Source organism: Rhynchophorus ferrugineus, unplaced genomic scaffold (assembly GCF_030347505.1).
Source record: "Rhynchophorus ferrugineus isolate W39M unplaced genomic scaffold, kcgeb_rfMv2 rfM6, whole genome shotgun sequence".
NCBI classification, from domain to species: domain Eukaryota; kingdom Metazoa; phylum Arthropoda; class Insecta; order Coleoptera; family Curculionidae; genus Rhynchophorus; species Rhynchophorus ferrugineus.
The window spans coordinates 26,766,085-26,791,171 of record NW_027472585.1 but is presented as its reverse complement, the minus strand read 5'-3'; the positions used below and the strand labels follow the sequence as shown (position 1 = coordinate 26,791,171).

Genomic DNA, 25,087 nt, shown 5'->3' with positions numbered 1-25,087 from the left:
GCATGATGGACTAGCATACAAACTAAAAAAGACGTCCCCCAGGGGGCTGTGACTGCGAGATGACAAAGCTCATCGTCTCGAAGAAAAATGGAGAGATCGTTGCAACCAATAGCTACATCATAACATTTAGAAAGGATCACGACCCTGAAAAAATCAAGGCAGGTTAACTAAATCTGAAAGTTAGACAATATATCCCAAACCCCATGAGGTGTTATCAATGCCAGAGATTCGGTCACATGTCCATGAATTATACTTATGCTCCTACCTGTCCCTCTTGTGGGAAAAATACACATGGAGAAGTAGAATGTTCCCCACAGCCTCACTGTGTTAACTGTGGACAGGAACACTGCCCAAGATACAGGGGATGCCTTGTATTCAAGGAGGAACTTTTAATACAGAAAGTAAAAACTCATGAAAAGGTGTCATACTTCGTGGCCAGGAATTTAGCTAGACAGCAGTTGGAAAATACTGAATTTTGCCAATGCTGTTAAAAAACTTATGTCAGCACCGCGACTCAATGCAACATAGATAAACAAGAAATGAAGGAAACATCCAGATCGACAACATCCACTTCCACACGGGAGGCTTTTTCAATTACGAAGAAGACCTCCACTGAAAACACCTCGATTTCAACAAGAGGGCTACAGGCCCCTCCACATTCACACCGAAAACCCTCCCCAGCCCGTGTTGCTTCGGGTGGGGGGATCAATCCCTTTCCCGCCATCCTTCTACCCTCCATCCCCATTCATCCCGATCTCTGTCCCAGAGAAGGGGAGAAGCTCCTTCAAGTCGGCCCAATAAGAATAAAGAGAGGCAGACCGTTTCCGAAAATTATCGGGATTCAACGCCTGGCTCCTCGCGTAGCTCATCACCATCAAGCAACAGTGGTCATTCTAAAGACCGTATCAAATTAAGCTCAAAGCATAGATCAGGCAGTTATACGGAAATAGAAATCTCTACACAATAATTAAAATGACCATCATAGTGCAATGGAATATTAATGGCCTTAAAAGAAAACAGGAAGAGCTTCGTCTTGTCATGGGACTTTATAAGCCATCAATTATGCTCCTACAGGAACTTATCACCTACAGATGCTTTTTAAGTGCGAGGTTATAAGATAATAAGAAAAGACAGGACAAATAGTGCACGTTCATCTGAAGGCGTAGCTATTTTAATCTGTACAGAACATAATAACAGAGCTTGAAGCAATAGCTGTCAGAGCCCATTTATCTGGCAGAAATATTTCACTATGTAGTTTGTATCTGTCTCCCTCCGCGAGCATTGAAAAAACAAGTATAGAAGCTCTCGTCTCACAATTGCCAAATCCTAAACTCATCATGGGGGATTTCAATGCTAATGCGCCTGACTGGGTCTCATTTAAATACCATCAAAGGGGTCGATGGATTGTTGAGATCATTAATGACAATAATCTATGCATTATGAATGACGGATCAACTACATTTGTATCTGCTTTATCGGGCACATTGTCACACTTGGACTTGAGCCTGTGCTCTTCCTCATTGGCTGAACAGGCGAGATGGACAACTGTGGCTCATATGCATGACAGCGACCACTTTCTCACTTTGGTTGAACTCACTGACACACCTGGCATATTACCTACAGCGACTGGACTTAATATTAGAGGTATTGATTGGGACCAATATAGATCGTTGATTGAAAGCACCCCAATCACAAAAAATATAGACACAATCGTAAAAGAATTCACCGATTCCGTTATCAATGCAGCTAGGAGATCTACTCCTATTAAACCACAAAAATAAACAAATAACCGGTTCCATGGTGGAATAAAGACTATGCTAGGGTAATAAAGGATAGGAAAAGGGCCTTTAATAGATTCAAATTAAACCCAACATCCGAACTCTTTCAAAATTATAAAAGATTAAAGGCAATTGCGAGAAGAACTATTCGGCAAGCAAAATTAAGCTCTTGGAGAAAATTTACAAGTAGCCTTACCCCGCAAACCTCATCACATACCATATGGAGGAACCTATGCATACTGAAAGGCACGAAGTCATTCCCACTTATATCAACGCCTGAATCTATGCAGATGATCTACCACAAACATACTAACCATAAGTACAGCCAATCCCTATTACAGAATTGCCTCGATGAACTGCCCGCGTGGGCCGGACGGAATGGGTTGAAGTTCTCAGCAGAGAAGACCGTGAGTGTTCACTTTTGTAGACGGAAGAACTGTTCGCGAATAACATTAGTGATGGAGGGTAAGAACCTGATAAACAAACCAGAACACAAATTCCTTGGTTTGCTGTTCGATCACAAGCTCAACTGGCTCCCACACATAAATTATCTCAAGAATAAATGTTTGGCAGACATAGGTCTACTGAAGACCCTTTCCAACATTAATTGAGGAGCACACAGAACATCGTTGAGCAATATATATCAGGCGCTGATAAGAAGCAAATTGCAAGAAGCACCTTCATACCTGAAGAAATTGGATCCCATACAATAGGCCGCTATGAGAATCATACTGGGAGTATTCCGCACTAGTCCGGTTGAAAGTTTGCAGTGCGAGGCAGAGATTTCATCACTCGAGTCACGGCGAGAGCTTCTGCTACTAAACTATGCAATCTCCCTCAAATTCCGTCCAGAGTTGGACCAGTTCAATACTTTTTTCCTACCTAAAACAAACTGGACCAACATAAGGAAGAGGCACTTAACGATTTCGTAATAATAAATAGCGTAGCTTGAATAGCATTATGGAAACTAACTTAACAGACGGTATAAAGTGTGTAAAAATTATGTTGAACGAAATGTATTATCACAGTCAATCATTATTATGTCTATTAATATATTGTATATTTATACTAAGGTGTCGAAGTTTTTTCTATTCTTAATATTATATATTTTTGTTTCCAGCTGTCGATTTTTACTAGGAGGTGACCATGGTAAATTGAAATACGCACCACCAGAAGAATTTTCACCGCTGGTAGAAAGTTTATTGCCACAACAAATTCTCAATCTAGACCCTTGTTTCTATTTTGGAAACATGAACAAAAACATCATAGCTGGCCCGCTATACGTAGAGGATGACACAGCTTTCGTACCAAATCCCGTGGACACGTCAATGGTGTCGCTACCTAGTTATATCGAATCAATTAAAGACAAACTTGCCGAAAATATACACGAGATGTGGGCTATGAATAAAATTGAAGCTGGCTGGGCTTGGGGTGAATACAGAGACGATATGAGACACATTCATCCATGTTTAGTGCCTTTTGACAAACTTCCTCCAGCTGAGAAACGATACGATTCGCAGTTGGCTGTACAAACTTTAAAGTATAAATTTGTGTTATATTTTTTTTCATATTATTAACGATAACCTATCCTGCAGGACAATAATAGCATTGGGTTATTATATAACAATGGACAAACCACCATCCAGGATTAAAACCGTCAGGTTACCTCACGAACCATTTTTACAGGCCAATGGTTACAAACCAGCTCCTTTAGATCTTAGTGCAATCACTTTAACACCAAAATTAGAAGAACTGGTAGATCAGCTGGCTGAAAATACCCATAATCTTTGGGCAAAAGAAAGAATCCAACAAGCTTGGACATACGGTCTAAATGAAGTAAGTTATTTTTTTCTGATATTCAAATTTTCAAATTGCAATCTTAAAAATAATTATTAATCTCTCATTTAAAATAGTTATTTTGAAACATAGGTATGTGAAATAAATTCGACATTATTATTCAATATATGTATAAGATGTTTACATGTTTTTTGACTGCAATATTTATTGGTGAAAATGCAAAGAATTAGTGTAAACAACACAAATTCGGGTATCGGGAATTTTACTTCTATCTGATGGCCAATATGTTGGCTCACCAGTAGAGTTATGCTGTAAATTATGTGCCTTCATTGCTTTAACCAATTCTCTACCTTTTGGTGTTATTAATCTAGAACCCCACATTACATGTTTTGCATTGTAGTGCATTGTGCCTCCGGCAATGAATCTATTACTCAGCCTGTTAAAGAAACCGTGGTATTGTTTTGCCTTGTTGTTGTGTTTAGGTGGACAATAGATAGCACTAACTGTTAATGGCCCATGCACTCCTCCAATGGTTACACTGGTGGCTTGTAAATGTTCCTCACTGAATTTCTACCTTTCATGTTTTTTTTATGTTTTCACGGATAATTATAGATATACCTCCATATGCTTTATCATCTGGGTATTTTGGGTGGTACAGCTTGTATTTTGGAATCCGTAAATAATTTCTATCCGTGAAATGTGTTTCGGATATCATCATGATATTAATATTTTGTTCATATAAGAACATTTTAAGCTCCCTGGCATGTTGATGCAGTCCATTAGCATTTCAGACGGCTATTTTGTATTTGCTGTAATGGCTATCAGTCATTAGGCTAGCTTGGTAACGACGACGGTGAGTAAATTCATCATTGTACACATTTGCTCCATCAGTTTACCCATCATTTTCTCTAATTTACTAATAGTACTTACAGGTCCAGTGGTGATTGACGTTATCTGCATATTAGGTTGGGTCTGACTGTTGGTTACTGCGTGTGCGTATGATATATAAGGACGTTGTATTGGTGCATTAGGCGAGTTAAATGGTATAGGCTGTCTTGGTGGTTGTAAGTTTCTATTTTCTCTCAGTGCTCAGTGCTGGATAACGTTTTTGTTGCAACACTTTATGGGCTAGGCATCCCCTATAATTTGCAGGATGGTCACCGTTACAGTTGACCCATTTTACTTTATCGTCACATGTTTTGCGCGTGCAATCATTTGCCGCATGCTCTCCTGCGTATTTTACATATCTATATAACTTGCAACCATATGTTTTGGTATGCCCATATGCTTGGCATCTGGCGCATTGTGGGTTGATTCTTTTTGTGCATGGTGGTTTACATTTAATGACATTGTGGTCCAAATATTTAATCTCGTAAACATGTTTATTATTTTCTTTTGGCTTCAAATCAATATAAAATATTGCCACTGACTCCTTTGATGCATTACGTTTAATATTATGTGTATTTACAACTTCGTGGCCTTGTTCGGCTAGGACTGTTTTAATTGTGTTTGAATCCTTTGATGTAGGTGATGTAGTCCTTTTATGACGAATTTAAATGTTTTTTCGGACTTTGATCGAAAAGTATGATATTGCGTATTTCTATTATCCACATCTCTTATTAACACTTTGAAATGCTCAGAGTCAAACATCTGAATCTTCATTGTTTCAAATCTGATGATGATCTGTCTCGAGCAAGTCTTGCAGATGTTTAATAACACTTACCTTATATATTGTTACTGGGGATGGTCTTGGATCTATTAGATTTAAGGATAAAGTTATAATTTACAACACATAAAAACTGAACCTCCTTCTAACGGTATTAGAATAATTATTCTAACGGTATTAGAATAATTATATAATTTTATTAACAGTGAGAGTTAATTTAAAAAATTTTATTTGAAATAATCGTATATAACAAAATAATTGTCTTTTTCAGGATCCAGAAATGTTACGTAGTCCTCACTTGGTGCCTTACAATAAAGTAGATGAAGCAATAAAAAAGGCTAACAGGGATACAGCTTCAGAAACAGTACGAACCTTGCTGGTATATGGTTATATAATCGATCCACCCACAGGGGAACAACAAGAAACTTTACTGGCTGAAGCAAGCAGATTACGCCAGCAGGCTTTTAGAACTTACAGGTTATTTGTAGCAAATATTAGGTGTACGAAAAAGTATTTTGTTTTTAAAAATGATAGTGACAGATTCTTCACGATTTGGACATTTTGATTTAAAAAATCAGTTAGGGTCGAAAAGAATTCTCTTGGCAAAGAATGATATTGAAATTACATTAAAATATTTTTTCTGCTTACAGTAAACTTCTTCATAATTTTACAAAATATTTGTATAATCTTCTATTTAACACCTATATAATACTCATTATTTGATATATATTTCAGAGCTGAAAGAAATTATGCAGTCAGTTCAGGAAAATGGTACTTTGAATTTGAAATATTAACCGCCGGTCCCATGAGAGTTGGTTGGACAAGAGCTGATTGTGCTCCGGGTTGCATGTTAGGTTCTGATGAAAACAGTTGGGCATTCGATGGTTATAATGTAAGTATAGAAATAACAATTGACATAGCAAAATTTCAATAAATAGAGCAATTTGTACATAGCCAAAAAAATGGCATGGAGCAAATTACGAACTGGTTGCTCTGGTTCATTGGCAAATGGGTGATGTTCTTGGTTCTTTCATTGATATAGTTGATAGAACTATTAGTAAGTGTTTTTCCTTAAACAACAAAAGAAAGAAAACCTCTATTTTGTCTCATTAAATACACAAGTAACTCATTTAAATTAGTTGTTCTTCCGTCTTTTTAAATATATTAAACTATTCTTTGTTTGTTCTGTTTTGTAGGAGGAAAAAGTTTATAGTAATTCAGCTGAATCTTTTGGGAAACAGTGGCAAGTGGGAGATGTTGTCGGTGTCTTTCTCGATCTAATCGATCACACCATAAGTAAGATGTTTTATGAGAGTAATAAAAACGCGCGCTTTTGCAATGCTTCCATGCCAAAATTTATAGTTTTTCTTTAGCCTCCTGTAAAATTGCTAAAGCTAATGTTTATTGCTATTTAACCCACTTTTTAACCGTTTCCAAGATTCCTCGTTGTGTATTTTAACTAGTTCTTATTACGTTATAAATAACACAGGGAATGATTACCATTATATTGGGAAAGTATTGCATCTGTTTATCTACAAAATGTATTACATAACACATATCTTTCATAATTAAATTTAACATATTAGATACTTGCGTGTATTTTCATCGGAGTTATCTACCAGTTAAAATTTTAAATATCAAGGTAAACAATTAAACCATAAAAAACAAACAAAACTAACTTAACTGTTAAATTTGATGGTTTCGACTTTCCCCTACGTAAAATAATAATTTTCCGTTTAGTATTATTGATTTATTCAGTATATACAGACACTAATTAAGGAACGCTCAAAATTGCATTGTTTGATTTCAAAAAATCTGATGTGAAGGTTCATCAAACTGTTTTGGAAATTATGGTGATTCTTCATATGCCAATTGTCCGTTTTGGGTTCAACAATTTATAAGTTGGCATATCAGTGTTAATGACAAAGAACGATCTGAAGAAGTAAAAAAGTTCGAAGATTATTGGACGAGAACCCAACTCAAATTCTCAAAGAGCTTTCAGGCACCTTAGTCAAACTATTTCCAGATGTTTACATGCTATGGGGAAGATTTAAAAGGAAGAAAAATAGCTGCTACATGAATAAACTTCAATTGTTATTTCGAATAGTTCCAATATTGAGGCTTCATTGTCTGCAAGGCAAAAAAAGAGCTTTTTACATTTTCAATCACCAACAAGTCATAGATTAGTTAGGGGTGCTATCTATATCAACACTAAAACGGAATATGCATTGCCATAAAGTCATGCTATGCATATAGTGGGATCACCAATACACCTATGTTATGTATTACGAACTGCTAAAATAGAATTAAACAGTTACTGCAAATGTCTACTGAGATCACCTGAACAACTTTAATGACGCATTGTTGCAAAGTAGACTAGCAATAGCGAGTAATATATGCAAAATCTCTCTCCCACGCGTTGCCAGAGGAGTGAAACTTACACTGTTACATCTCATGCATCATTCCAGCAAGGCTTGGTTATCATACGGGTTTGAAATGCCGAAGAAGTGCGAAAATGGATCCTTGATTGGATCGGTAACAAAAATCGTTCTTTCGACACGATATCACCATGTTACCATAAAAATGGGACGAAGTTGTAAATCTACTATAACAATTGCAAATGCACGAAGTCAATATTTTGATTAATAGATATTCTACATATTTTTCGCAATAAATAACTTTTTAAATTGAAAAATCATCAGAATATACGGAAGCATCTAATACATATAATATATCACATGAAAGAGTTTATTTAAAATTTCAACGTTATATTTTAGAATTTCAACAAATTCGATAATTCTACTTATGCTTGAAGTTTATCAAGAAAATGGTGCTATTTGCGATCCAGACTTTGTCAGATTCGCCATTAAAGAAGAACCACTTCATTTATTTCTAAAAATCTTGATGTCAGAAATGTATCCCATTCTGGTTGATCAGCTTTTTAGGATGTGTACAATATAGCTTATTAAAATCAAAGATCATTCACTTCTAAAAATATTAGAATTCATATGCAAATATAATATTAAGATACTTTAGCTTTGTTATTTATGTTATTTTATTGTTATTTTCTTATATTTATATTCGTGCTAAAACGATTTCGTTTCTTGTTAAGATTAAGTATTAGAATTTCGCCAACTTTTCGATATTCTGGTATATGTTTAACATCAAAGGACATGTTAGCTTAAAACGATATTTTCCAGATAATTATTCAATCGGCGATTCAGACTCATTGCCGGTTCAATACTATATTAAAATAAACGATACTGATACGATCAAGTAAACACATCACTTGTCACATCACGCCACCAAACACCATCTGAATTGCGCTGTTTTGCTGGTATAAATGCTCGGTTTTGGCCAGATTTCCGTGATGTATCCTGTATGGAATGATTCGACAAATTCTAGTGCCTTCAAATTCCAATAGTGTGCGACTAATAAAATATATTAATATTAGGAGGTCGACAACCATTAACATATGTAGAAGTTATAGTAATAGAACATTGAGAACTGAGAGTAAACAAAGATAATGAGAGTTGGAAACTTAAACAAAGGGATAAAACGAAAAATTAAAATCCAAAAATATGAATATAGTCTATACAAAGTAGCGCTGAATTCAAGTCATCGCAATTTAAACGTAAAACCCTTGTAATGTTGCCGCATTGGACTTTTAGTTTATTGTTTATCTTTTATATATTACAACATTCTAATGCAAATAAAATAATGAAACAAGAATGTTAAAAAATATTATTTACTTTCATATTATAGTTAAATGTTCACTGCTACTTTGGATAGATTATAGATATACACATTTAGATATTCAGGAATTATAGTCTCAGGAAATGGAGACCTTCTGGAAGCCTACTATGCAAACAAAAGATTATTAAAAAGCATATTTAAAGAAAAGAGATGAAAATAATAATAAGATCAATAATATGTAGAGCCTTTTCACTGATAATGACAATGAATAATGATTAAACAAGCTGAATTAGTTACAGAATAATTCAAAATAATAATGAAGTATGAACTAATGAAAGAGAGAAATAGGCATCATTAGAAAACTAAAACAACAAGAAATAAAATGGTTGAAGAATGAAATAAGAAGAAATTACAAACATAATAAAAGGGTGGATAATAGCAAGAAAAATAAAAAACGAAAAATTAAATCGAAATCATTAGATCAAGTAAACCACGATTTTTGTAAGGCGCAAAAGAAAGTGTGTTAATAATAAAAACTCGAAAATGGGGGACCAACGATAATCAGATTCGGATTTAAAGGATCTAGAGATATTTTTTTAAAGCGATAAAATCGCTTAATTAACAGAAACTAATATTTTTGATCCTGAAAAACCTCTTTAATATTATTTTATATATGGAAATTAACACAAGAAATTTTAAATTAACAAATTTCTCTAAACAAACTAACAAAAATTGATAGAAGCCCATTGATAAAAATTAACTTAATATTAATAATTAAACTAACAAAATATGTAAATTATTGCAATACTTTTTCCTATTATTAAAATTATTATAGGTAGAGTTTTTCCTAACGTAGGGTTTTTAAAACTAAACAATAATTTTTTTTAATAATAATTATTCCCTGATTAAATTTGTTCATTTTGAAATTGAAGTTTGCATGCATTTTATTATATCAGAAAATCTATAGGGTATTTATAGTAAACGTATTATTATTTAGGTTTCTCACTGAATGGTGAACTTTTGATGGATGCCCTTGGTGGTGAAACGACCTTTGCCGACGTACAGGGAGATAATTTCGTGCCAGCGTTCACTTTAGGAGTCGGTCAAAAAGCTCGACTTTGTTTCGGTCAGGATGTTAACCAACTTAAATATTTCACCATGTGTGGTTTACAGGAGGGCTACGAACCTTTCTGCGTGTAAGAATATTTTTTATGTTGTGTTTACAGCGCAAACATTATGGCTAATACATTTACAGAAACATGAACCGTGCTGTTACTTATTGGTACACTAAAGATCAGCCTATTTTCGAAAACACCGATGATATGCCAGATACTAAAATCGATGTGACCAGAATTCTAGCAGGCTCGGACAGCCCACCGTGTCTGAAAATCAGTCACAACACATTTGAGACAATGGAAAAGGCCAACTGGGAATTTTTACGATTGAGTTTGCCAGTTATATGTCACTCCGAGTTTATTACGTAAGACTTTTTATTTGTTTTTATTTATCTTATATATCCTATGGTATTTTTATGTAGGTATCGCTGATTTATAGCTCGGTTCCTGCTTGTACAACTACAATTCTTTTTCTTTCTTTACCGATATAAAATGTATTAATTACAATTGATAATTAATTGGAATTGTGATTTTACTCGAATTAAAAATTAGAATTATTATTTTTATTTATTTGCAGGACGATATTTGTTTTTAACATTAGCATTCGAAATTATTAACTTCATCGTAATTTCGCAACCGCAGTCGATGCCTTTTAGCAGCACTCTTTTTTGAATTCGTTAGAAAAAGTAATAATTATCTTCCTAATGTTTTATCGACTATAGTGGGCTTGAATCCCTCCGGGGTATGGATGTTCCTGATTATAATTATAAATAGGTGTCATTCGTTTACTATGCAAGACAATTTTTGCTAATTTTTGACCCCCTCGGTTATTCGCTATTAGTCGGTAAAGAATAGACTTTAAATTAGTTGGATTTTTTATCAGTTGCTTTATCAAAAGCTGATAAAAATATATTGTTTCAAATACATCAAAACAGATAAATATACATATACTGTAGCGCAACACGAGCAAAAATACATTTAAGAACTTAATTTTCAATGTATAACAAGTTGTATTCGACCAATAAAAAATATTTCTTTTTCTTTTTCTTGTATGAAGAAGTTGATAGCTTTCTCTGTTTCATCGTCCAAGGTATCCCAATAATTACCGTTCGTCATCATCATCAATCCATAACCGGCGTTCGTGCAAAGTGTCTACTGCTGGTGTGTAGCTGTCACAGGACTCAATTGTGCACTGATTTCGCATTTTAAACGAATGATAATTCATTTTTAACACAATCTCGGAGAGAAATATATAGTATTTGCCTGAAGCATTGTATTTGAAAGGCGTCAATCTTACAGATATTACACTTTAACAGTATCCAAGTTATAAACTCATACAGAAGGCAGGATTGGCAAAATAATCGTTCGAAAGAGATGGATTTTAGTCTTGATTGTAATATTTCCTTTCTTCCGCGCGTACGATCTGAAAAAAGTAAAACTCCCCTGCAGCTTGACTAATACGGAAATAGATGCTTTAATTTATTCTTTGAACTCCTGCCCTTGTGATTGGAATCCATTGAGATATATATTAGCAGACGACATACTTTGGTTATTCTTCTTTAATTCTCGAGCCATATGGCTCTGCTATGCATGGAAAATAGTAGAATGTTCAATACTTGTATCAGCGAATACAGCGCTATCATCATCAGTGAACATTAGATCGGTCAAAAAAGTTCATGGCATCATATTGAACAATATGTCTGTTTTAAAATCTTGCTATGTTATAAAGCAGTGGACAGACGATACCTCGTTGACAGACACAGTAAACGATATTAAATAAATTTAACAAATAATTTCGCATTCATATGCAGCTAATGGAATCATCGTAAGGCGCGTGAAGAAATATAATATTTTTTAAGCAAACATGTTGAGCTTCCAGAGCTGACCAAAGCGAGGGGCAATATACACATTTGAAAGTATAGCAAAAATCAAGAAAAACGATAATTCCACGATCTTTTTGAACTGTCATCATTGTCATCGGCCTTGTTTATTTCTGTCGTCACTTAGTCGACTCTAGCGGCCTTATCATTGAAAGTATACTATCAGGAAATGTAGTTTCCAGTTAGTAGAAGTTAGTGAACCCTCCCGTTTCCTCAATCCCCTAACTGTTTCCATCAACAGTGTATCTATTGTTAAACATTGAAAATATATTCCTCAAAGTTGACCAATGTGGTCACCAATGAATTTGCGATGCTTATTGTCTGCTTGCTTATATTAGCATTTATGGTTGTTTTAAAGCTGCACCAACGAAATTGTATTACCCATCAATTGTAATAGTTCCATTGAAGAAGAATATTAGTAGAAGTTTTTAGAATACGCCTCCATAGATTCACTACTCAACATTCAGTGGATGAACATAATGTAGTCAAACTGTGAACGCCTTTCATGCTACCTAAAATGTTATCTTCTTAGATCTTCTAATAGAGAAATAATTATTTTTAACTGCGAATTTGCTCATTATGTACTTTCAGATATATATTTAATTTCAAGAATAATAAGAAGCATTAATATTAAGGTATTGAAGACTGATCCATCATTATAATTCATTATTTCTAGGACAATATCATTTTATAATTTTAACTTTTAATTTTTAGTTTTTCTTTTTAATATAAGCTCCCATCGACTCACAAAAATAATACTGTATTATACTTTTGAATATTGGCATGTACTTATATTTCTAGATAATTACATATTATTTATAATGACAAGTATATGTTTATATGTATTATTCACTTAATTTAATGTTACATGGCCACTGCTAAATTCATCTGATATATAAAATTTCAATAATTATGAAAACTATTTAGAAAGGAACTTCTTTAATGCAATTATATTTTAGTGAAGAAGAAAAAATGCGCCGCTGGAACGAGATCAAGATTAGACAACACCGACTTAAAGCGGAAGTAGAACAACAAATGACGCCAGCGCACATCGAGAATATAATGAAAAGTGGATTTTCAATGAGTGATATCAAGGGTACCTTTAATTACTCATTTAGTATTTATCTAACATAAAAACTCTCACTAATTATAGGCTTGCATCGAAATTATTCTGAAGATGCCGTGGAATCCGATGAAATGGTTAAACAGCAACAACAACAACACATATCAAGAGCGGCCACTCATGGAAAAACACTGCCTGCGAGACCGCCAAGGAAGGGATCGCTTTCCAGAACTACTACCGCAGTAAATGGATTTGATGAAAACTGTAAGTTCGCACATAGTTGAATTTGCTCTCGATTATGTTATTACTTTTTTCAGTCATGGGAATGAACGGAACGAGAGGAGTTCATAGATCGACCAGCGAATTGGACATTAATAGGTACCACGATGTAGCGCCACAAATAACGGACAAAGCTGAAGATAAGAAGAAAAGGGGTCGGTCGCCTTTCAGGTATTTTTGATTGCCATTTTAGATATATTAATTCAGTTGATAATTAATTTTAAAATCATTTACATTTCCCAATTAGCAGTGAGGGTTTCATAAGGTAATATTGTAGAGTATGTAATTCTCCAAAGTAAAGTAAATAGCAATATATATAAGTAGTAAAAATATATAGTAAAATGTTGTATTAACTATACTAGCGGTGCTAAATTATTAGGTGGTTACATGTATTCTGATTTTTTTCACTTTAAGAGGGCATTTATTGAGAAAGATTGCTATAATATACACATATTAATCAAATACATTCTTTTTTTTTCGTCTTTCTGGTAATATTGCGATACCATATCGAAATATTTAATTGCTGCTATTGCTAAACTAATAGCAGCGATTCAATATTCTATCAGTGTTTCACTTCTACAGCTTTTCACAACCCTGTGCCAGTCAAGTCGATGCCGATACCTATTGAGTACACTGGGTGCGGTAGAATTTCTGATTCAGTTTCAACAGTGTATCCATTCACACATTTTGCAACATGTGACCAAGCGTTGTTGTACAAGGGGATGACTTTGTGTCTGTTGCTGGTCTTTTTTACAACAAAACTTTATTAAATCTATTCAAATGACGTTCGTTTAAAATAAAAGACAGTTTCATTAGGTTCTAGCAGCACGTAATATACTACATCTTATGATTGTATCATATGCACAGCAATAACCATGAAAATTCCATTTCTGTGTCGATGTGGATCATTTCCCTGAATTAACCCATTACTATTTAAATTTGGTCCTTATCTTAGTAGATATACTTTATATACTTATATATAAAATTATTTTCTTCGCCTTTCTTTGCCGTGGACCTTAAAATCACTACATTTAAATCTCTAAATTTAATTAAGGTAGTAGATTTATTTAAATCAAACAAAAACAGTAATGAATAATGAAAATACAAGCTTGAACCTTCCAAGATTAGCGCCTATATGCACTGAATAAGTCAATAATACTAAGTGGCAAAACTTTAATTTTAAGTAAAGAGATATTAAAATCATTAGATTTAACAGTTAGATTATTAACAGTGATTTTCATTGGTTTTTATTTCATTGTATTTTCACCAATATATTTAGCTAATCAAAATATATGCAAGTACCTAATAATCGAAAAACTGTCTTAGTACATTATGTTCGTGTTTCTTATTTGTCCCTGGAGGCAAAAGTTTGGAAAGACATACGCATTGTTAATGAATTCTAGAGAAATTATCACTATTTTTTTAATTTTTCTTTTGCATTACTTATAAATTACCAGAAACAGAAAAATTAGTATGAATAATTCATTAATATTATATTATGATTATAAAGGGGTTTTCAATAAGGTAGGGTCGATATTGAAATGAAATTAAACACTTATTAACGAAATTATTTTTGTATGTTTTGGCATATAACATTATTCAAGTATCCGCTACGGCCTCTTATAAGGCCCAATTGGCATTGGTCGATTATTAACCCTGCTATTAAGAAAACAGATATCATTCAAACAAAAGTAGTTGGTTATAACACCAAGGTATTGAAACCTTGTGAACCTATTTAATTACCCATTAATTTAGGTTAATAGGGCCACTACGTAATTATTTCAAACACAAGAAAATAATTTTTCGATCAAAAGCTCCAAAGACAGCGGAAAACCGCCTTTTACTATCCATGAACCTTGAACTCCTGAATCAATTGAATCTTTACTAAAGGATGTACAAATTTCGACGCGAAGCGATTCGCCAAGTGTACTTCTAGCTCTAACAATTAACTAACACAATTTCTCAAATTTAGACGCCAAATATTAAAGAGTTGACCTTAAAGACCCATCACGTCTGTCATAAAATGACTCCAACGTTTACATAATTAATAATAATTTTGATATTAAAGTTTATCATTTGAATGTGATATCTAAAAGTGACTGTAAAATAAACACATTAAGTCCGTCAAAACAACATGACCGCCCTTATTGAAAAACCTACAATATCGGTACTTATTTATCAGTTTGCACTCAAATATCTTGCATATATAACGGATTGGGGAAAAAGTAATTTTGTTTTTTTTTTCGCGCCTTTTAAAGTAAATTTTGGAACAAAAGATAAATTAAATTCCAATTAGAAATTGCATCATGGATTTATAAGCATCCATTACAAAATTTCAGATCCAAAGCAATACATTTTTGCTCTTATTTGACTTCCCTTTCTATGTATAATTATTTCAATGTATATATTATATGTATTTATATTTATGTATTTCTTTGTATATATATCTATGTTCTGTGAATACCGCACAATTTTGTATGAACCCCCGCTGCATTTTCCCTTTAGTAAGAAAAAACAAAATATGACGAATATAACCTTCGAGAATATCCATTTTCTAAGCTCAGTTGTTTTCATCTGTTGACTGAGTAAACGAATACTTTTATAACTGAAATATTCTATAGACGGTTAAACTTGAATCACCCTATAGTATGGCTTCATTGAATAAGCATTACTAAACATATGGGACTTTCATATGTAATTAATTTCATTAGAGGCCGGCTTCGTTTGCGCAACCGTCCTCCTGATGTTGCGATAACATCGAGTTCGAATCCTGCTGGGGCACGGATGTACTTTATGTTTGTGATTGTAATTGTAAATGTCTTTGTAGGCAACAGTGGAAAATCCGATAAAGAATAACCATCCCACTCACGCCAGTAACCGAGCTGGGTAAGACCGGATGTCTTCTGGGATGGTTTTTAAGTTGGTCACTGGCCATTTGATAGGCTCAATGCCGAAGATCGCGGTTCGGTGTCCACGGTAAACTCTAGATCCAGTCCAGATAAGCCTTGTTAGTAAAATAGAGACTTTAAAATATTTTTAAAAAATCATTAGAAAAAAGCGAGATTACTTTTTCCACAGCCTAATATATAAATAATCAGATTTTTCTAAATTTGAAAACTTCAAAATTATATTTTTACAACGATTAGTACATCTTAAAAATATTTTAAGGAGAACACATTTTAGGAAATTCACATATAAGATGAAAAACTATAGGTGAGCTTTATAAAGTCGAGGAATCGCCGCTGCTAATGCCTTAATTTCTGACTTTTAGTACATTGATTTGCAGAACCTTTTCAGAAATTTGATCTTAAGCGACAATTATAAGATATCTGTCTTTTTTTTTTAATGACAAACCCTTATTTGATCAAGCTCAGCTTAAACATTTTTTGTTCATACTTTGAGTTTTGTGGAAACATTGCTCCAAACGCTTTTTTACTCTTGATCGTTACATTGCTTTTTATGCTTGAGCAATTTTATGATTTGATAGCCTTTATTTGCTAATCATTGGTGCTTATTGTATAGGCCTGCGAGCTTTAATAGATATATATATAGTCTATGGAAAGTAAGTGTAAACAAACGTCATCTAAATATATGACTGGCTTTTATATATAACAAAATTCTAGTTTAAATAAAATAGTGAAAGAAAAAATTATCAAATATATATAGTTTATTTTAACATTATAGTACATCTAATGTATATATTATCGAATAATTTAAACTATGGTTAATTATACAGCCATAATAATTTATAGGTTAAAGTTGTTTTATTTTCTACACCACCCTGAGGTATAGTTCCAGGCGCGTTTTTTATGTAGTGGTATCCCCATGGAGACCTAATCTACCTAATTAACAATTGTTAATTTTAATTGAATTATTAATAAATGTTATGACTAATAAAATCTAATTAATTGTTATTCCAACGTTTACATTTTTGTATCAACTTTAGTTTGCCATGAGTGACCGTTGGGCATATTAGTCCCATTCTGAAATATCGATGTCTCATTTAAATACATAAATTGAAATTATAAGTTTTTTGATATAAGCTTTTAAAACTTTTATTCTTTTGAAAGCAATGTCTGGAAGTTTCATTAGACCTCTTCGATACTTTTCAGTTTCCTCCGAAATAATTGAATTAAATTATGTTTATATTTGAAAAAAACTACTCGTTGTTTATATACATTTCATGTATTTGATCTTTGATAGTGCTAACATCAAGCTGATCTTGAATGGTCACTCACTTCGTAGGTGGACGGTTTCTTTTCGGTGAATCCAAGATTGTTTTTCATTTTTTAAGATATTTCAGTGACTGTGTCCATACTAATATTTAGTGCAACTGCAACACACTGAAAAATATTTTCGATAAAGACTGCAAAAATTTAATATTTAACAGTAAAAATTATATCTCTAACGACTTTTATGGCAAGAGAGGCGAGAGAGAGAGACATTATCTCGTTCCTGTTCAAAGTAACTGTAACTAAATTCAAAGTTTGTTTAAGTGTTCGAACGTATCAGACAGCGTTGTATATCTTTGTAACTAGAATAAAATGAGAAGGAAAATATTATCTGATTCTAAAACGAATTTATAAATTGCGGAAGGCAATATATTAAACATATTGATGACGTATGTTCACAGCAACTTTGGGTAAATTATAGACACAAATTTATCAATGTATTTTCAAGATGGATAAAATCCTATACACACACCACATCAGTCTCTAATATATAAATTATCATACATTAGAGTCTAACTTATTTATCACATCTTTAAGTACTTAAATATTACTAAATTGAAATTATACCATTTTGGTGTTATCAACGATATTACTATCATCGATATTGTTATAATCAACGTTATCATTAGATATTGAATTGTTCCTAAGTTTAATCTCTTATCTCTTATAAGAGGATAGTATTATAGTTAAGATATTGCAGTTTTGATCTATGTAGGGATGAAAATATACTTTTATTTTACTTAAATAATTTTATTTCAAGAATAATAAGTGGTGACATACTGGATCCACAGAGGCGATAACAATACCGTTAATATGTTCGTTAAACTAAATTATTAAAAATTATTAGAGACAATTATCACCATTTAAAAGTCACACGACGTAACATATATACACATATGATCATATAATGTTATATTATGTTAAATATGTTAACAATAGTATTAATAATATATGCTGGAGAACTTGAATACTTGAGGCAGCTAGAAATATTGCTTTCTTAAATTATATTTACTTGCAAACAACATATTGTATATACTTTAATTACTTTAAATCATGAATCAATGTGAATAATCTGAATCGTTTGTCAACGATATGACATCTGATTTATTTAGTAATATTGTAGTCTAATACTCACTGCTTCTTAACACATTTAGATCATATATAGGCCATAAGTACCACATGTGTTGAGTAATAGGAATAATTATTATATGAAGCTCCTTTCAGATTTTTCTCGAAGAAACGTGGAGATACTTCAAGTGCAGAACGTACTAAAACTAAAAAAGCTCGTACACCCGAGCTTCATTCTGTTCGAATTGGTGCCGGTATGACGCCAACAGCTCGTTCAGTTGGTTTATCCAACACTATGTTAGCGAGAAGTCCAACAGCTAAAACCCAACAGGTAGGAATATATGCATTGTCTAGTATTTTAGAATATAATCATTCAATTTTAGGGAGAGACTCTACAAGTTCCTTCTATACCGGAGCGTCAGCAGAAACAATTATCTGTACCTCAAACATCTGACATTGAGGCTGTAGGAAACGAGATATACGATGCTGAATGTTTAAAACTGATTAATGAATACTTTTATGGCGTTCGAATTTTCCCTGGTCAAGATCCTACCCATACATATGTTGGATGGGTGACCACACAATACCACTTTTATAGCAAGGAGTTTAATCAAAATCATGTCATGAAATCTTCAGTTGTGATAACAGATGACTATAGCAGAATCATTGACTGGTAAGGATATACAATAAAATAATTAATTATAATCATTATATTGTACGATCACAAATATTCATTGATCAATTCAATATCAATGAGTGATTAAATTAATCGATTAAAGCCATTTTTTAACACTTTTTTGCAATTGTATGATTCAAATAAATTTCAGATTTGTGCAAATTTAATTTATGATCACAAAAATTCAATTCATTGATGTCAATATTTTTTGTGGTTCTATAATTCAAACAAATTTGTGTGCTAATATAAAGAAGATTCATAACAGGACTTATAAAATTTATTTCCATTCAATTTTTGGACATAATCATGATAACGACAATCATTCTTAAAAAATACTACTTAAATACACAGTTCTGAATATGTTTTATATAAATTAATGAATTTCATATAAACGACATTTTAATAGTTTCATAATATTCATATTGAAAACATAACAATTAATCGAAAAATCGAGTTATTTAATAGTTACATTTCTCAATATCACCTTTACTTTACTTTTATCATTATCACAAAATCTGACTTGCAATATAACATACCAAATATGAAATTTTTAAAGCCATAAAGCAAACTTAGTTTTTAAAAAATGAATAGACAGAAATATACCTACAAATTAAACAAAATACAATTTAACAAAATCTAATGCTAGGTTTCCTATAAAACTATTTATTTTATTAATAATACTTTTTAAAATTTACTTTACAAATGTTTTAAATTTAATATTATCGTAGGGTGGTCTGTAATATTTAATTAATTTCAAATTCATGTATGTGTCGTTATTTTATTTTCTATAAACATTTTAATATTTTCATATTACTTATATTTAAAACAAAATAATTAATCGAAAAATCGAATTATTTATTCTAAATATTTTACCAGCATCGATAGACAATCATGCTACATGGTCAGAGCTGATGAATTATACAATCAGGTTACCCAGGATGCTTCTGGTAAAGGTGCTTCCCAGGGTATGTTCATTGGATGTTTCTTAGATGCAGCCACAGGAATGATTACCTTTACATGTGATGGTAAACCTACTTCACATAAATTCAAGGTTAGTGGAAACAATACAAGACAAACTTTTTATATTTTTAATGATATCTCTTTAAATAGATGGAACCAGAGACTAAACTGTTCCCAGCAATCTTCGTAGAAGCAACCAGTAAGGAAATAATGCAAATAGAGCTTGGAAGGACGTCCACAAGTCTTCCATTATCAGCTGCGGTACTTCAGAATAGTGCTAGGCATGTTATTCCCCAGTTTCCACCCAGATTAAAAGTACAGTGTTTAAAACCACATCAGTGGGCAAGGGTATGTATTCACTTTATTTACAACTAAGATTAAGGTGTATAGTTTATAACAATGGAGTTTGTGATGAAACAAAATATTTGATTATATTCGCAGTTTTTATTATTATTTTGCAATATAGGTTCCAAACCAAAATCTTCAAGTTCATGCTTTGAAACTGTCCGACATCCGCGGTTGGTCCATGCTGTGCGAAGATCCCATTTCTATGTTGGCGCTGCACATACCTGAAGAAGATCGTTGTATTGATATACTTGAATTGATTGAAATGGACAAATTGTTAAGTTTCCATGCCCACACACTTACTCTGTACTCTGCTTTGTGTTACCAGAGTAACTATAAAGCTGCTCACGTTCTATGCAAGCATGTCGATCAAAAGCAATTGCTCTACGCCATTAAATCGGAATATATGAGCGGGCCATTGAGACAAGGTTTCTATGATTTGCTGATCTCGTTGCATTTAGAAGCTACAGCAACTACCATGTAAGTATTATAAATGAATATTTAATCATTTTCATATTATTTGTTTTATTAAAAATTTAAATTAAAAAAAGAGAGATGATATAAAAATGTCTTAGTTAAAATATTTATTTTTACTCAGAGTCTTTCAAACTTAAAAATTTGAATTATTTTAAAAAACTTTGTTGAAATTAAAAACCACATAAAAATATGAATATCCTTATATTTTACAATAATACAAATAATAATTCCATTAATAAATATTTGGACCCAGTGGATGAAAAATATCTCTTTTCTGACATTTTATTTTTAACAAGATCCTTAAGAACATATAATTGTGTATCGACTTCATCAACATAAATTTATTATTATTTACTACTAAACTAAATTTTATTTAAAAAAATGAATTAACGATGGAACTTTACTTACTTACAAGTGAAACAAAATACAATTTAAAGAACCTAATATTAAATTTCATGTAAAACTGTTTATTTCATTAATACAATTTTTTAAACTTGCTTAATCATTAGGGAGGTCTGCAAGAATGAATACGTAATACCTTTAGGTCAAGAACTAAAAGATTTGTATGAAGATTCAGAAATGGGTCACAGCTTAAGAAGACTACAAATGGAATCAGTTGTCCCACAAATGAAAACCTCCGAAATAAGGTTTGTGGTATATATAATGTCTTAAAATTATTTTTGTGTTCGATAAGAGATTACGCTGATAGATTATTTAGGAGTAGATCTAAACATCTCATTAAGTAATTTGGCCAATATTTGGTCTGTGGTTTTGGGCTTCAGAAAACATTTGTCCAAAATTATCAATACTATTTACTATCAATATGGATCAATATCAATATTGTTTATGTGTTAGGCGCTTGCATGTATTCTGGAGAACTATCTACTACTAATGTGACTATTAAATGACCCAACCTAATTGTTAGATTCGATAGATTTCCACTGAGGATTATTGAATCATTACATAGCATATATATCTCAAATACAACTGAAATTCTCAAACAGCTTTCATCTGTGGTTTACAAGTGATGCTAAAAGAAAAATGGAAAATATAAACCACACGAATTGTTGAAAATCCCTATTTCCAACCGTTTTAACATCGCGGTTTCATTGCTTGCCAAGCAAAAATCTCTGGCGTATTCTGACTGCAGATGCCTACCAAAGTCAATTAATCAAATATATATGACGCATTTTGTAAAAAAAAACAGCAATAGCGAGTAACGGCGCAAAATCATTTGCATGACAACGCTCAGTCATACGTTGCAAGAGTGGTGAAGGATACACTGTTGCAGCTCTAATGGGAAATTCTGCTACACTAAATGTAGTCACAAGACATAACGCCTTCTAATTAGAACTCGCTTAGATCGATGCAGCACGGTTAGAATAGTACACGTTTTCGAAATCCTGAAAAAGTGTGAAAATGGATCGGTTTCAAATTAGCACCGTTTTTTCGACACTATATCATCACGTTTTGAGAATAATGGAAAATAATTGCAAAAAATTATAGAAAATATTTTGATTAATATATATACATATAGTACCAATTTTTCTCAGCGCCTTTTTTAAAGAAAAAAATGATCAGAATACATGCAAGCACCTAATATAAATGTACCAGGAATTATTTTCTAATCGAACGACAAATCTTATTGAATAACCTAAAATTTTAGCAGCACTTATATTCAATGTACAATTATTTTTAGTGACAACATTGAAAACATTAAGAATCTGTATTCACCATACTTTCCCCTTGATGTTGTTCGAGATTATGTAATGACAGCTTTGGCAGAGTCGGTTGAGATCAATCAAGTGCACAATAGAGATCCCATCGGTGGATCAAACGAAAACCTCTTTTTGTAAGCTTATAATTGATTTTATTTGAAAACGTAGCCGTCATTGATTCATTTGTTTTCAGACCTTTACTTAAGCTAGTAGATCGACTACTTTTAGTTGGAATGTTGAGCGATGATCACGTCGAAAAGCTTCTTATAATGATTTGCCCGGAGACGTGGGATTACACATTTGAAAAGGGAGGCAAGGACGAGCATCGCAAAGGTTTATTATCGATGAAGATGGCCGAAGGCGCCAAACTCCAGATGTGTTATCTGTTACACCATCTTTGTGACATTCAGCTACGTCACCGAGTGGAATCGATCATTGCATTCAGTCACGATTTCGTCGGCGATCTACAAACCGATCAGCTCAGACGGTACATTGAGATCAAGCAATCGGATTTACCTTCCGCGGTGGCCGCCAAGAAGACGAAAGAATTCCGTTGCCCGCCTAGGGAACAAATGAATGCCATTTTGTGTAAGTTCAAGGATGTAGGTACGTAAAAATTGACCAACCACAGTGTTGCGTAAGTTAATGCACCGTTTCTCACTAAAGAAACACATTTTAATGTTGCTTCCTGAACATAAATGTCCTACAGTACTTAACACTTACAAGATACGCATACTGATATACATAAACATGATACCATACCATTTACAAAAACTAACATTATTACTACTAATTATTTAATGTAATACATGTCCAATCTTTTTTGCTAACAATCGCTTCTAACCTGCTTGGTAATCACATAATAAGCTGTTCAATAAAATGTATATTCAAGAAGAGATTATCGAACTATTAACTAAGCGAGAAACTTTAATTAACTAAGTAACTCGATTAAGCAATATTTAGGTTGAATTTCATTTTTTTAAAGAACTGAGAAATGCATCTTAGTATGTCTCATGTAATCAGCATACAATGGAACAAAAACATATTTGAATGTGAATTTAAAAAGAACTAGAAGGAATTTGTGTGTTGTTATCCACGATTTTTGTTATCTTCATAAGAAGTGAAGCGCTGCTCAAACAAGTCACGACTCATATGTCGGAACAAATAGCACTCAGAAGGGGCAAGGTCTGAAGACTACGGCGGGTGGGGTAACACTTCCCATTTTAAGGATTCCAATTATGTATATTACGAATCACTGACGATTCGGGACGGGACGGAATTAATACACCACTTATGGCCTTGGAACAAAAGAGAAACTTTATTTTCATCCCTGGTAATTTATACCCACTCGATACAAGTCCCAGCGCCCTCTACTAACTTTTCTTCCTCCTTTCTATACTGGCTTTTGTATCGAGACAAGTCATATATTTAACACTCCCCTTCAATTTAAATGTACTATATAACTTAACCTAATTAAAACTGTAAACAAAGATTACAAAAGTCATTAATCATTTAACAATAAATTAACATTTAAATCGCCAGAACAAAACTATTACATTGTACATACAAATTTTCGAACTTAGAACTATTCTATTTCTACATTGGGAGAATTTTTAACTTTAATTAATAATTTAATCAGATGAATCTACACAATTATGTGATAAACAAACGTAACAGTCAGTTTTCTACTTAAACACAATTCTCTCCTTGAACAATCATAGAAATAGTCGCCACAACACTGTCCAATTTAATATCGATTTTATAGTTTGTTCTTGAGATGCCAAACATACACATGTATATCTCTTCGATTGAATTTCTTCCATGCCTCTGGGATGCTTTTGTCAAATAGTATGAATCCATTAAAACTTTCTAGTTGATTACCATACCAGTCTTCATAACTTGCTCCTTCAAGTCCACTTCCGCCTTACATTAGTCCATGGCCTTCTGGTATCACTGAGGTATCATGACTAAACGGTCACTACTGCAGTTTTCTTAACTTGTTCCTTCAAGTCCACTTCTGCCCTACATTAGCTCATGGTTTTCTGGTATCACTGAGGTATCATAACTAATTGGTCACCACTATCTCCATTTTCTGCTTCTAATATTGTACTCAATTTTGTTTTCTCCAATTTTCTAACTTTATCACCTTGACTTATTACTTTCAACTCAAATCATTCACTAACATTATTCTGCTTTATGAGCTTTCTTCTGTTCTTTACCTCTATATTCCAAATCAATTATTAATGGGTGGTCACTTTTGTTTTTTCTTTTAACATTCTTCACAGTTCCCTTTGTTTTATTTTATTTTCATCTAGACCAGATTCATCAGAATCAAAT

At 32.7% G+C, this 25,087-nt stretch overlaps 1 protein-coding gene across 3 annotated transcripts in view; it reads left to right on the top strand.

Annotated features, from left to right (window-relative positions):
• Nucleotides 1-25,087, top strand: part of RyR (Ryanodine receptor) — a 63,410-nt gene that overhangs the window by 17,642 nt on the left and 20,681 nt on the right. For 2 of the 3 annotated variants that reach the window (XM_076406634.1, XM_076406633.1), the window contains 18 exons: nt 2,899-3,318; nt 3,374-3,614; nt 5,513-5,718; nt 5,977-6,133; nt 6,438-6,537; nt 9,935-10,133; nt 10,193-10,417; nt 12,892-13,028; nt 13,086-13,259; nt 13,313-13,445; nt 18,731-18,905; nt 18,958-19,247; nt 20,127-20,301; nt 20,361-20,558; nt 20,677-21,035; nt 21,542-21,679; nt 22,732-22,884; nt 22,944-23,338. In XM_076406634.1, the coding sequence (XP_076262749.1) occupies nt 2,899-3,318; nt 3,374-3,614; nt 5,513-5,718; nt 5,977-6,133; nt 6,438-6,537; nt 9,935-10,133; nt 10,193-10,417; nt 12,892-13,028; nt 13,086-13,259; nt 13,313-13,445; nt 18,731-18,905; nt 18,958-19,247; nt 20,127-20,301; nt 20,361-20,558; nt 20,677-21,035; nt 21,542-21,679; nt 22,732-22,884; nt 22,944-23,338 (3,875 nt within the window). Of the gene's footprint in view, nt 1-2,898; nt 3,319-3,373; nt 3,615-5,512; nt 5,719-5,976; nt 6,134-6,437; nt 6,538-9,934; nt 10,134-10,192; nt 10,418-12,891; nt 13,029-13,085; nt 13,260-13,312; nt 13,446-18,730; nt 18,906-18,957; nt 19,248-20,126; nt 20,302-20,360; nt 20,559-20,676; nt 21,036-21,541; nt 21,680-22,731; nt 22,885-22,943; nt 23,357-25,087 lie in introns of all 3 variants that reach the window. The other variant, XM_076406632.1, reaches the window with a different exon arrangement.